The following is a 14,810-nucleotide window of genomic DNA, read 5'->3' on the forward strand; positions in this document are numbered from 1 at the left end:
ATGTTCATCTATTAAGCGTGTTTAGTTTTTTTATTTCTTGGTGTTTCACTATCTGAATTATTTTTAGTGAATTGCTTTGATAGGGTTGTTCACGTGACGCTGGGTTAAACAGTCAACTTAAAAAGTGACCTATAATTTTGAGGTTGTAGGTTCGAATTTGAGAACAGCTGCTTCACACCCAATCTAAGTAAATATTAGGTATAATAGTAACACCAATTGATCTCATTTGTATTTGTAGTATTTTATTGACCGGAACTAAATACTTGTTCCCAATCTACACTTCACAGATCTCAAAAATATTTAGGTTCCTCTACTCATACGAGTCACACATGTTTGGAATTCCTCAAAATATCATCCCCATCAATAATGATGGACTACATTAAAAAAGAGAATTAGTTTTCTGTCATCCATGGAGGATTCTCAAGAATCAGTGAACAGAAATGGATTCCACAACATCATGATGACGATCCACGCTTCTTCTCACCAGGTATCCTTATCTTGGCTTAACTTGAAAGTCTTTTATGTGGGAATCACCAAATGTGAGGTAGATAATTCAACTCCACAGTACCTACCTTACCATGAACAACATTCCACTAAATCCCAACACCCTTCTTGAAGTAAATGGTGCAAGAACCGGCACCTACTCTCATTGTGTGCCTTCCTGTCACGACCCCAACTCACCTCAAACAAGATGGTGTAGTGATTGGCCAGTAGTTCTTAACCACCAAAGACCTAAGAAAACAAAAGCAAGACTTTTTCCCTCTTTTTCTCCAAATCTCTCAACCAAATACAGCGTTAATAAAGTTGGGGCAAAATCTCCTTTTCATGCGTGGAAGCCATTATCTACTATATTAAGTCCATTTACAACATCTTTTCATGTGTGGAAGCCATTATCTACTATATTAAGTCCATTTACAACATCCATTTAAAGCAGTGCATAACTATATGAAATAAAAGCATACATTCTCTTTAGAACCATTACATTAATAAGAGACATAAATAATAAACATATTACAATACATGTCTTAATTCTACAAATCAGCACAACCACAAAAGACCGGCTTCTAATTAACTTCTTGAACTTGAACTCTAAACATGATTTGAAGCTCCAAAACTTACGCAAATCAAAGAGATATATGATGATGAAGGTTCATAAGTTTCAAGTACACCATAAACAACTTCAAAATGAGATGAAATCCTTTCTTACCTAATTCTTCACTACCTCAACTTCTCCTATTATTTTCCAAACTTGTTCATTCCTAAATCAATTTAATCCTAACTTTTTCTTGATCTTGAATGCTAGGAAGGTCTACTACATGAATTAGGATAGAAATCTTACCTTAGAACACTTTTTAAATTGAATTTGTTGAAGTTCTTGTGCTCTCCCTCTTTTCTCTCTTTCTCTATTCTTCCTTTCTTCTCTAACTCCTTCACGTTAGTTCTAGGCTTCTGGAGTCTCTTCTTCTTATTTGATTTGGGTCTTGAGCTTTATTTGGTGAGGTGGGGCAAGAGGGAGGTGTATGCATAATTCATTTGTATGCCTCACCAATTTATCTAATCTCACTTACTTAGCTTAGTTAATTGATCTTAGTCTCTAATTAATCAAGGTTTAACTAAATCTTACTTAACCTAATTAATCTTGATTACGGTTCACTAATCTTGCTTGATTAACACTAATCCCGATCAGCAAAATGATATATGGTATTAAAATGAGGAGTACATTAGTCTAAGATCTTCAAACTCCTCAATTAGTGCATAGGCACATCCTAGTATTCGCAAACTTAAGCTTAAGGCATTCCCCTAACTCTTGATAATCTTTCAACTAGTTATACTCTTAAGTTTCATTAAAACATATTTTCATCTCCAAGTTTCTTACTAGTTATATATATCTTCTAAGGTTTCCGTCTTATCATTTCATATTTTGATTTCTAGAACATTGTAAGCTAATTAAATCAGATATTTTGCAAAATGAGGTAGTCAATGGAATAATTATTTTGGCCTAAGGTATTCAAATATGGATAATGACAAGTTACAACACGTGGTATTCTTTGGGGTGTCACACTTCCCTTCTCAGAAGAGATCGTTTGGACAAGAAATCCGAAGAAGTAATATTTGTGTGTACTGATAGCATATGGGTGGCCCAAAGTGTGAAATTTAATGTTTTTGATAAGGATGTTCGGATTCTATCTCGGGTACTAGAGTTGTGTCCTAATAATGGTTGCATTGGGGGATCAGAGAATCATGATCGGAGATGGAGCATGAATTGCGAATCAGAAATGGATGCTGGAACCAGGTTTTTGAAGGGGAAACCGGACACGGGTCAGGAATCGGATTCACCAAGAACCGAGGTTTATGCTGCCGGTTGCTTTGATGGTACTCCGATTATCTTAACTAAAACCGTGCAACTTAGTCTTTGCAAGAAGCAAATGAGGACAGGGATGTTGGATTCAATACCAAAATATGAGCTTTTGTTTTTCCAAGTTTTGGATGTTTAGCTTGCTAGCAACGGTTCCTTTGGCTACAGCTTATAAGCTGACATATTTTTGTTTTTACACAAGTTTAGGGAACTGACCATGCTAGTTGATTTTTTTATTTTTTACGAAAAGACGGGCAGAAAAATAGAGAGAATATGATTTTTTTTATAATGACATTTTAGCTCTTTGGTTATATTAGGTGATTGCCAAACCAACCCGAGTCAAATTTTTTACTTTTTAAGTCGGTTTAGACTATACAATAAAACCTAAGGATTAAAAATATTTAAGAAAAATTGAAAAAATAAGAAGGAAAGCTCTGGTATAGCACTAAACTTTGCCTATGTTGATTTTATTCACGTAGTTGCTGTCGAAAATCATCATTCACACACTATCAAAGTGTATGAGCAATACACACTATCTGATTGGTCCGAAACTATCCAAACAGTGCATTGACCTTACCTAAACTTGTAGGCTCCACAATTTTGGACCAATAAAAATACATATTTCAGAATCTATGAAATCTTATCCTAGGAGGGTCAGTAGAGAATGGGTCTGGCACATTTTTCTAAGTTATAGAACAATACACTATTTTACCCTTTTTTTGGTTGTTTTGTGTGGCATTGTTTTCATTCACCACCAAGATCTCACATGGCACCATGGCGGTACTATCTTATACTGTCAATATCTTTAATACTATTTTCTAACTTAATTCTTCACCTGCCATTGTACACCTAATTACTTATCTACATGGTTATTATATTTAATACTATTTTACTATCTCATTAGTGTGTTTTTGTTCATTCTATGCCCATGCTATTGTCTACCTAATTACTTAGGCATTTATCTGAAACAAACTATATTCTTCAACAAGTACGTATAGATGACACAATTTGACGCAGCGGAATACACGGAGACTAGATATCGTTCTAATAGACGAAATAGGCTCTCAAATTCATGAGAAAAATAGAACCTTGAATCCACAAGGAAGAAAAAATATCTTAATATTATTGATTGAATGATTTCTAATACATATGCTTGTAAGTTTATTTATAATAAACTAAACCTAAAACTTGTAGGAAAAGTAATTCTAAAATAAATTAGGAAACTTAACCTAAGAGAATAGGAAACTAAAATTCTAAACTATTTAAAATCCTAGTCAAAATCTAATTCCAAAATAATAAAATTAAAAAATAATATATCAAAAATATTAAAACTAAAAATATAAAGGGTATGTTTGCTTTGGATTTGTAGAGTGATTTTGGAAAAAAATTTGTTTGGTTTGTAAATTTTTCAAAACAATTTCCAAAATCACTCTCTCTCTTACCTATCAATCGATCACTTTTTCTCTCTCATCTCTCCTCAATTATTTTTTCTCCCACAAACATCTACTCAATAATAACAAAATATCAAATCATTCCAAACTCCCAAACTCCAAAACTACTTTCGAAATACACAACCAAACAAACCAAAAAAATTTCTAAACTCTCTCCCCAAAACAATTTTTAAAAACTACTCTCCCAAAACCAAACCAAACATATCCAAAAATTCTTCAAATCTTGTCCTACATCACAATTTTACCCTAATCAACCAACTTAATCAAGAAAGAGTACTTTTTTTCATACCAAGAGTTCGATATATCATATTATCAATGACAATGCCGAAGATCTATATTTGTTTATAAACAGGTGGATGGGTTATAATTTAGGCCAAGAGAGGAAACATACTATTCCCAAGGGCCTCCAAAAGTTGAGTCTAACTTATGCTTTGAAGTTGAATGGATTTGAATTTTTTAAATTTTGTTAACTAGCAGTATCAGATTGTCTTTGAATGAAATGCTAGTTTGCTTTAGGGGTATTGAAAATCAGTTACTGAGTTTATTCTTTTTATCTGCTTTTATAATTGCAGGTATCAGATTACCCGAACTATAAACCAGAAAACGAAGACTACGACAACCTTTACACGGGTACAGAGAATTTAGGAGGTGAAAATGGAGAGAGGTCACGCTTCAATGCTGGTGGGAGGGTAGGTGTTGGAATTGGCCTCAGCATTTGTGTTGGAATTGGGATAGGTGTGAGCTTGCTGCCTCGAACCTACCAAGGAGCTTGCCAGAAACTTCAGAAGGCGGCTATTATAGCCTATACTATCCTTGTTGGACTTTCTAGCCCAACATCATATATTTATGCTCTCGCATAGTCAAAACCTTGCTAACCTAACGTGTTTCTTATATTGGTTTTCCTTGGTTTCAGCTTGTGGTAGTTGAGGCTTTAATTCGAAATGGTACTTCTAACAACATAAGAATTATAGCGGCATTCTCTCCGCTTGATTTTGTAGGAAATAGCAGATTTTGACTTCCATAATCATTGTGAATTTTTATTTTTTTTTCAATGTTTATGTTTCATTAAAATTGTCAATAGCAGTAAGTTTTGGTGATGGAGAAAGATTTAGAGATCCCTTTCAATGGGTTAAAATTATGTGTTTATACCGGGATGCCATACAATATAGTTCAGAAGTTTGAGAAATTAAGGAGGAGATTCACAATATTCAGGATATCCATGTGATGCCTAATCCAAAATCATTACAACATATGATGTATTTAGATTCGGATTTCATTAAATCTACGAAGAACAAGCATAAATTCAAAAACTTAATATATATATATATAATTATCGTACTCAGGAATCAAGTCTATCAAATGGCATTGAAAAACAGCCACAAACAGTCGGCTTGGCAACAGCCTTCAAAGATTTATTTTCTCGAACTACAGGTGCTTTACATGGTTTGCTTTCAAGAGAGACCAAGGCATATATACAGCCATCAGTTTTACACCCTAACATCATATCAATATGCACAATATTTGACAGGAAAGGCATGAAACCTATGGTAGAACAAATACTGACTGTTAAAACTGTCAAACACAAGTTTCAAAACCCTACTCACAAAGATTTTCGGCTTGTGGGGGATGAGTTGCACTACGGAACCAGGTATTGAATGGAGTTAGCAAATGAGGACAGTCTTCAACATTTCGAGTTGAGAAGCTGAGACACTGCTGCAACAACTCCTGTGCATGACATGGGCAGTGCAGCGATAATTTTCAGGAATGTTTCTTCGAGCTCCAAATACAGTGATTTATGACAGGGCAGCATGGGCGAGACATTGTCTTTGCATACATTCAACACGGAAGCCAATCTTTAACGAGCTTCATCCTAACCTGTGGCAGAGAATCAAAAATAATGCAAGTCAGCTATCTAAACTACCCACACTAAGTTTAGAAGAAATGGCTACTCTTTACAAAAAAAAAGTGGTCGATGAATAATATGAGGAGAAAAAATTTGAACTACTATTCTTCAACAAAAAGCATTGGATCGAAGTTCTGAACTTCCAACCAGACAATTCAGTGTTCATAGTTTTAACAACAGAAACCTCAGCCATAAGATATGAAGAACTCATGTCACCGTGTATAGTATGCAAATTCCTTGTAGAAGCTCTTTTTACACCATTCCTAATTTTGTTGTTTCCCGTAAAGTCACAGTGAAGCGATTGCTAAACTCAAATCTCCAACATTAAGCTATTGTTTATGGTTTACAAAACTACAAAAACAAACAGCACAGAAAAATTACTTTGTTCTCAAGACTATTGTAAATCTAGCCTATTGGGAATTATGTTGAAACCGAAATTAAGGTCATGTTCAGATCTTGGATTTGTGGAAGAAAAGGGTAAGAAGTAGAAGAAGAAGAAAGGGAAAGAAAATGAAGTAAAGGCTAATTATGATATATAATTTTAATGCCCAATAGGCAACATGGCTCTATTTGAGTCAACTTAAAGGAAATGGATCCACATAGCTGACATAACTAATTGAGATCACGTCTTTCGCTTTAAATTGAAATAAGTAGAACCAACATTTATGTTAAAACTAGAAAAAATATACTCCATATATAGATGCACGTCAGCATACGAAGCTTGCTTATTTAAAGGATTGAATGATGGACATACAATCGGCTCCATTTAAGAATAAACTGTACATATAAAGTATTCGATTGAATGATTAAACCATTGATTTTGTCCCATGCCTTAGATCCGGCAAAGATGGTATACATATCATGCTGTTAAAACTCATTCAATGATACTAAAGTTATATACAATTGCTCTCGCAAATGGGACCTGTTATATTACAAATTTTGATCCTTTAAATAAGTAAGCCACGTGTACTAACAAGTTACTACATATGGAGTAAATGTAACAACCCTCACCTTACTCTTGTCATACTTGCATACATTCTTGCATGATCTTGCTTTATTATGTTAATTTGAAGGTTTTGTCTTGCCTTGATTTGCTTACAGTTGCTTGCATGATTTTGTTCTTTGCTTCGTGTGTGTGTGGCCGAGGTCGCCCTGAGCTTAGTTCGCCTTTGAACCCTTGTGCTTAGAACTGTCTTGGAACCCCTTGGTCGACCCCCACCTACACCTCGAGCATTTATTGCCGAGATGTTTTGCACCCAGTGAACCTTGTCCGCAGGCAGGTATGGCCTAGGCCGAGATGTGGCACACCCCGACCAAGGTGTGGTACAGCTTAGTCAAGTGTCGTCCTCCCTAGCCGATGTTTTGTTATCCTGTTGCCGGATCCTTGATTTGAGCCGATGTCAATTCTTGCCGATGTGTTTTACCGAGCTTGCTGCACACGCTTTGTCAGAGACTTGTCTTATCGATCAATCACCTTTTGAGCTAAACCAACCCGATAACGCCACGTGTCCGAGCTAGTTGTTAAGACAGCCGGCAGACTTAGAAACAAATCATTTTTGGTCTCAATCTTTGTTTTAGAGAGAGAAGCTCTAGAGAGAAGGAAGAGAAGTTCTTGAGTGAGAGTGAGTCTTCCAAGCTTAATCTTCGTGGTCTGAACCGTTAGATTCAAGATTTGGGGTAAGATTCTTGATCTACTTTGAATGTTGTTATGGATTATCTAGCTGCATTGTATGATCGGATCTGTTTTGCATGTCATGCATCGTTTTGAAGTTAGTTTTGGAAAGAGAAAATGGTTTTCATGTGTTTTTGAAGAAAGTCTCGTTTTGATCCGAAAGTTGGAACGAAAACCATGTTTTTGTGTTTGTTCTTGCATGACCTTCTTACATGGGTATCCAGGTCCATATTTTGAACTCTTGGCATGAAAACTCAGATTTTTGTAACGAGTTGTGAACTTGCATCCATCTTTCAAATGATCATGTTCTTCATGTTCTTCAAAGGGAAACCCAGGTTTTTCCTGACCTTGTTTAACGGGACCTCGGCATAGTCCTGGACGGTACCCAGTGTGTTTTTATGAGACGGGAGCAGTGATTAAGCTTCCAGCTTGTTTTGCTTTGTCTTTGACTTGGATCTGGCAAGAATGCCGAGATCATTTGCATGTATAGAGAGCTTGCTTTGAGAATGTGACTTGCCATGTGATTGTAGGTCCTTGATATTTGCTTTGAGTCTACACCTGAAGAACTAGGTGAGTGGTATTTCTAATAAAGCTATGTTACACTTGCTTTTGATAAATCTTGTTTTGTTTGTTTTGACGTGGGTATTTGCTAAGCATGAATAAATAGCCTTGTTTTGATTGTTATTCTTGGAAAGTCCCTCGTGCTGGAGGACTCTAAACTTTCGCAGTACTAAGTATAAAAGAATACGGTCCTTGTTAAATCGGGCTACGGGCCTAAGTAACACAAGTCCCTTGTGCTGGAGGACTCTAAACTTTCGCAGTACTAAGTATAAAAGGATACGGTCCTTGTTAAATCGGGCTACGGGCCTAAGTAACACAAGTCCCTTGTGCTGGAGGACTCTAAACTTTCGCAGTACCACTTGATCGATGAATACGGTTCATCCCTTGCTTCGCCGATGTTATGACACTTGATTGATGAATACGGTTCATCCCTTGCCTCGCCGATGTTGTAATATTTGATTGATGAATACGGTTCATCCCTTGCCTCGCCGATGTTGTAATATTTGATTGATGAATACGGTTCATCCCTTGCTTCGCCGATGTTGTAATATTTGATTGATGAATACGGTTCATCCCTTGCTTCGCCGATGTTATGATATTTGATTAATGAATACGGTTCATCCCTTGCCTCGCCGATGTTGTAATATTTGATTGATGAATACGGTTCATCCCTTGCTTCGCCGATGTTGTAATATTTGATTGATGAATACGGTTCATCCCTCGTCTTGCTAAAGTTTGATGTGTTTCGTTTTGAAGGACCTCGGCTACATTCATGCAAAACCTTTATTATTAGTACCATTCACTGAGTATTTGTACTCACCCCTCTATATATATGTAGGTGATGAGCAGGACGGCGGCGGTACCTAGATCGTTTTGGATGCTTGTTTTGGATTCGTGCTTATGTCGGCTTTGCTTTTGTATTTACGTCGGCGATGCCCTTCATTGCATGTCGGCAAATCTTGAAAATCATGCTTCTTGGCTTGTATTAGCTGTATTTTGTATATGTCGGCTCGAGAAGCCTTTTGATCAAGATGTAACATGTATTTTACTTTGTTGTATTCAAGTTGTAAAGTTAATTGGAAATGTTTGGCATTGCATTTGATCTACGCACAGCTCTTATGGACTGCTCGTATTCTAGATTATTGCTTCCGCATTTGTTAGCCCCGATTATTATACTCTGATTGTGTTAAGTTTTTTGAAAGTTGGCCTTCGGTAATTACGGATTACTGGCCATCACGGCACCAAACTACTAGGGGCGGTTTGGAGTCGTGACAGTAAAACTATTTCCAAATAGTCCAGAAATCTTCTTGGCATTTTAATATATATATATATATATATATATATATATATATTAATGCAGCGCCCTTTAATAGATCAACCTTGTGGGTATTATTCATTAAAAATAAAAATAAAAATATCATACCTAAATTTGAAAACTACCTAATTAAGGGGTTGGGCATAGTTATTAAAGGCGTGTGCACCGTAAGGTATCAAGGTCTAATGAAAAACTATGAACAAGTAGAACTGCAATTCACCACCTTAAACACTTCGATGAAAACTTATATGAAAACTTATAATTTACAGACATAAATGTTTAAAAATCAAAATAATAATATTTTACCAAATTATTATCTTTTTTTTTTTTTTCTTTTTGATTTGTTGTTCTTTTCTTATTTCATAGTACATAAATATATTAAAACTATTAAAACATAGCCCCAAGGGGTTGGCTTGGTTGCAAGGCCATGGTTCTTGAGGGTGTACTCCCTCCAAGGTTTAGGGAAAAACCCTTAAATTAACAGTGGTGCATTTGTGGGAAACTTCTTGCAGAGGGCCAGTGCTAGGGCTGTTCAAATGAACCGAATACCCGCCCAAACCGTCCGGGCTGCCACGGACGGTTTCGAAGAGAAGAACAGTCGGCTGTGATTTTTCTATACTAAATTTCATAGATTCCCGGTCGGTAATGAATTTTTCATATATAAATCCGACAAACCCAGCCCGACCGAAACAATAATGAGTATATATATAATATTTATATATTTACATTGAGAGTATTCATAGCAGTCTGTCTGCCCCTTCACTTTCCAAAGAGATTAATTTCTCTTCACTTTATGTCTCTCATAAAATCTTGAAAGACTCAAAATTGAAAAGTCATTCCCTTCTCTCTCTTTACTTACTCTCATTTGTTCCTCCCCTCTCTCTTCTTTCTTCTCTCATAAACCGTGGAAAGAACAAAAATGATGAGTCTCTCCCTCTATTGTCTTCACAGATTTATTTCTCATTTTTCTTCTTTCTCTCATCAACCCTAGGTAGACCAAAAGTTGAAGAATCTCTTCTTTTCTCTCTTCAATCTCGTTTCTGGCCTTTCTTTTTCTCTCATTTTTCATCTTTTTCTTTGAGAGACAAACTCATCTCTCCCTCATGATTCATCTGTGCTTCTCTTTCTTTTGATGGTAATGGTTGTGGTGAAGACGATGTAGTTAACAATGGCAACGATCTGCGATGGCGATGGAGATGATTACAGCTACGATGGTGAGTCTTTCTCTTTCTTTCTCCCTTTTTCTTCATTTTTGTTCATACACTGTCATAGATGTGTGTGTGTATATGTATATATACATATATATGTGTGTGTATATTTATGAGTATGGATTTAATTCAATATTTTACATAAAAATTTCACCCCTACTTAGATTTTCGAATTCGACCAAACCGACCGTCAAACCGTCTTCTTTAATTCGGTCGATTTCGAACCACACTTCGGTTGACCACGGATCACTAATTTATTAAAGCGAAAGTGTCGGTTCGGCTGACGGATAAAGGGTAAACCCGAGCCGAACCAACCCGTGAACAGCCCTAGCCAGTGCACCCCAGAGGATTAGTTGGGCTTTGATCCAGATGCCCCTGTGCCAATCAAAAAGTTAATAATAATAAAGAAAAAACATCTTTCTTGCAGACTTGCACCCATTTATTCAAAAAACAAAAAGAAGAACAACACCAATAATAGCAACAAAACCACAACAATCATGGCTATGAAGAATCAATATATTGGAAAGTCTTACAATGGTCCTCTTTTACAATGTTAACTCGTTGCAAAAGAAATCAAAAGTGAAAGAAGAAGATACAATGACAAAGAAAGGTATAAAAATAAAAAATAAAAAAACCTAACCCACATCACCAAAAAACAAAAACGAAACAAAACATGCAACTGCACAAAGATGAGCAACGGGAGAGTTTAGAAAATCTAAAACAGAGTTCTTTTTGGATAGAAAATGTAAGTACACAAGGTAATGTTGATGAAAAGTAGCAAATTCTCATAGATGAACGGGGGCCAAATGATAAAAATAATATAAACAAATAAACAAAAGATGAAAATAATGGCAAAGGAGAAAATAAGGTGCTCAATATCAATTAGTCTAAATTAACAAGCTATCGCTGAGTCACGAGCCCAGGTTTTTCAAAACAAAAAAATTGTACTTGAATTCATAAATTTTGTTCTGAAATTAGTATTTTGTCGTTCTTTGAACAATCAGATGAGTGAGTATTCTCATGGTCCAAAAATTTATAAACAATGACAGTGTCTTAGGACAGCAACAGGTAACTAGGAGTACAATAAGTAAGTGATTGATTCTAAAAAATCACCTAAATAATAACAGGTGTTCCAAACTCAAAACGCAAGGTCAAAACCATTCAACTTGCTCAGAAAAATATTGTCTAATCACCAACATAGTTTGCTAGTCAAAACAAGTGACAAAGATAGGGCACAGGGGTAAATGATGAAGCAGAAAGTAAACCTACTGCTTTCAAAAAAAAAAAAAAAAAAAATTTATTCTTTTTTCTACCCAAATCATCCAATCCAAATGGACTGTAACAGAGATTAGCACATTCATATCACATTGTACTCTCATACCATAACAAGCCCATTGAGAGGAGTAATGTTCAATATGCAAAACAAACATCAATTTTCATGAAAAACAGTTATGCAATAATCTTGGAAAATGCATGAGACCCCCAGTGGGGGTGCTGGGGTCTCTTCTCATTGGCCCAAAAAACTGTTTTTTTTTTTTTTTTTTTTTGGGTTTTCAGCCAATGGCAGCCGCCCCCCATGTGGCACTGGGGGTCACCCCCACTGGGAGTCGCCAGCAGAGCCCAATAATCTTTTGGATAAAATAGCTATAACAAGTTGAAAAGCAGAACCTGTTTATCAGCCAAAATGGTTCCAGCAGCAACAGCATTGGCAAGCTTGCAAGTGCATCAAAGCACAACAGCAGGGAGGCCTGGCACAATATTCCTTCACGCATCATCTCGAAATGCCCTCTGCAAATCTGCCGGGAATGAATCCTGTTCGCTCCCGTCCTTCACGGCATTATCTGCCACTCTCAACTCAATCATCCTTTCGATTAACCACAACAGATGCTATCGCAAAACGCAAATTCAACCTCTGAATAGGCTCCGTCTCATTATGGTCTCCTCTAAAAGCCGGGCTCGAATACTCCAATGACTCCTTCACGATCTTCAAACTCGTCTGGAAAGCTAAATCCAACACTATCCGTGCCGATTCTCTCGACGAGAACTGCCTCAAAAGCTTCGCTACGAAAGCCTTTGCGAATGCCATGTTCGGATGGTTATGTACTGCCGTAAGAATCAATCTGTGAAGCATTTCCTCTGATGCATCGTTCTTCGCAGGCGAAACCCTAGCGAGAAGCTCCTTAGACTCTTCGTCTCTTAGAAAAGGAACAAAACTGAGAATCATCTTCTCTTCCTCTTCAGTACACGACACAGCCTCGAGAAATCGAAAGCAAGACCTAACACAATCTTCGAACGAGAGCCACGGGAAGTATCGAGAGAGCCGTCGAAACGCAATCTATCACACTCGAGAAATCATTCGTGTAGAGAAGCTGAAGAACAGTCAAGTGATTGTCGATTGATCCAGTCGTGGCCGAAACACCCAAATTGAACTGATAGATTTTCCGAGAGCTCTCGGAATCCGTATCGCCGGACTCTCTCTTCCATCGATCCGATAACAATGCAGCGAAATACTTCGATCTGCGAAGGACATCGGAGTGTAGGTAGACCTGAAAATTGGCTTGTTCGACGGGATCGACGGCGGAGTCGAATGGCGATGGCTGTTCGAAATAGAGGCGGAGGATGACGTCAGCGGTGGCGGAGTCGTTGAAGCCGCCACAAGCGGCGGCGGTGGTGGAGGCGGAGGGGGGAGTAATGAGTGAGAATTGGAACGGCGGAGAGACGGACGTTTGCGTGAGGAGTCGGTTAGGGTTCCGTTGGGACGGGAGGAGTCGATGACGGCGGTGGTGGAGGAGAGGCGGTTGTTGCTCCCCACGCGCTGCCTCTTCTTTGACAGGCCACCACCGAGATTGCTACCGATTATCATTTCTGAGAAAGATTGAATTGAAACGAGAGAGAGAGAGAGAGAGGAGCGTTTTATAGTCGGATCTTTTTATCCGGAAATGTCTTGAGAGTTTGTCGGATCTATGTTTTGGACCATTGTTTTTGCTTTGTTGTTTACGTGTTTGGAATCAAGTTTGAGGTTAAAATAGCCCTAAAGGCTAAAAAAGTTAAATAATCTTAAATAATACTTTAAATTAATGATTTATATTTATAACAAAAACAGTTCGGCAGTGGCAGCTTACACTGTCATATAGACAATACACTGATAACTTATCATTGTCACATTGACAGACTATCCCACAGGTGGTAAATGACAATTTTGCTCCTTTAGACTAATTTTGGAAAAAGTAAGGTTAGGGACAAATTTGTCATTTCAGCCTTAAACATCATTTCAAACACATTTTTCAATACAACAATTAACTAAAAAATTCAATCCAACTTCCCAAACATAAAAATTAAAATAGTCTAATAGTCAAAAAGCCAAAAAGTCAAAAAAGTAGCCACTTCCCCAACAAGGTCATGTTTCTAAACTCTGTTTGGTTTTAAAGTTTAAAAAATGGAAAATTATCGGAAAGTCCTATATAGATGAATTATGTCCCGTTTGGTCCCGCTGATTTTCTGTTTGATTGACTAGTCCATATGAGACAGGATTCATGACTGATAAGTCCTTTTTTGAATGTTGTTAGTGCATATTGGACGGATATGCCCTCACACATTATATGGAGATGTCCTGTTGTTATATTTGGTATGTGTAATCCCAAGATTTGTGCGACGGACAGTGGTGAAGATTCATTTATGAGAATTCCAATTAGGGTTTTCATTCTGAGATCATTCGTTTGGTGTAACAATCAGGAAGTGCAATAGTTAATGGCAACACCACCGTCACACACAGGTACATTCGACACTTGGTATTACACAGTCCTCTCCCAACATTAACACGCATTCATCCCACCGCACAAATCAATGATGTTGTTCACACCCCACTAGTGGAACAAAACTGAACAACCATTCGTTGCCCAATTACAACTCCCAAAATCATGTGTTCCGGGCAGATATGCCCTCTCAACAGCACATACTCAACGATGCACAATCATTGCTTGTTGCATTCCCGACTGATGGATTGCAGTTGTATTGTAATAACCCGACCCTCGTGTCTGTTTCTGAAATATTTTCGATCCCTTATTCTGGGCATTTATATGCTTACGGTAAAATGTTATGTGGAATTGAATTTAATTAAGTGAGTTCTATGAATACGGACCTATATCTGTTTAGCAGGGATGATGTCTGTCACAATTATAGTGTTCGACTCAAAAATTGAGAGCCTTAGAGGCTTGATAATCCGACATTGAGTTCACATTTGAGATCAGCATAATTTTTAGGTTATAATAAGCATTTTTGTAGAAATTTGATTTGGATTGATTAAACGATTAAATTTTGTCCTATTCACCTTATATATTTATACAA

General features: G+C 37.1%; 1 protein-coding gene and 1 pseudogene across 2 annotated transcripts; one reads left to right on the forward strand and one right to left on the reverse strand.

Moving 5' to 3' along the window:
* The first annotated feature begins 216 nt into the window (after positions 1-216).
* LOC145801264 (uncharacterized) lies at positions 217-6,420 on the forward strand. Its single transcript, XM_082892061.1, has 2 exons — positions 217-487; positions 4,380-6,420. Exons 1-2 carry the CDS (start codon positions 410-412, stop codon positions 4,665-4,667), a joined length of 366 nt encoding a protein of 121 aa, XP_082748187.1. The 5' UTR covers positions 217-409; the 3' UTR covers positions 4,668-6,420.
* LOC114302937 (BTB/POZ domain-containing protein At1g63850-like) lies at positions 5,168-13,443 on the reverse strand (annotated as a pseudogene). The gene is made up of 2 exons (XR_003643556.2): positions 12,135-13,443; positions 5,168-5,682 (listed from the first exon to the last, which is right to left on the reverse strand). The product of XR_003643556.2 is annotated as a BTB/POZ domain-containing protein At1g63850-like (transcript).
* Between the last annotated feature and the right edge of the window lie 1,367 nt (positions 13,444-14,810).

This window comes from Camellia sinensis, chromosome 10 (assembly GCF_055761805.1).
Source record: "Camellia sinensis isolate YWXY chromosome 10, ASM5576180v1, whole genome shotgun sequence".
NCBI classification, from domain to species: Eukaryota; Viridiplantae; Streptophyta; class Magnoliopsida; order Ericales; family Theaceae; genus Camellia; species Camellia sinensis.

Excerpts from the sequence above, each read along its gene's own strand:
- LOC145801264 (XM_082892061.1), top strand. The coding sequence starts at position 410 with ATGGAGGATTCTCAAGAATCAGTGAACAGAAATGGATTCCACAACATC. Across the intron at positions 488-4,379 it reads TCCACGCTTCTTCTCACCAG|GTATCAGATTACCCGAACTA; the intron begins GTATCCTTATCT and ends TTATAATTGCAG.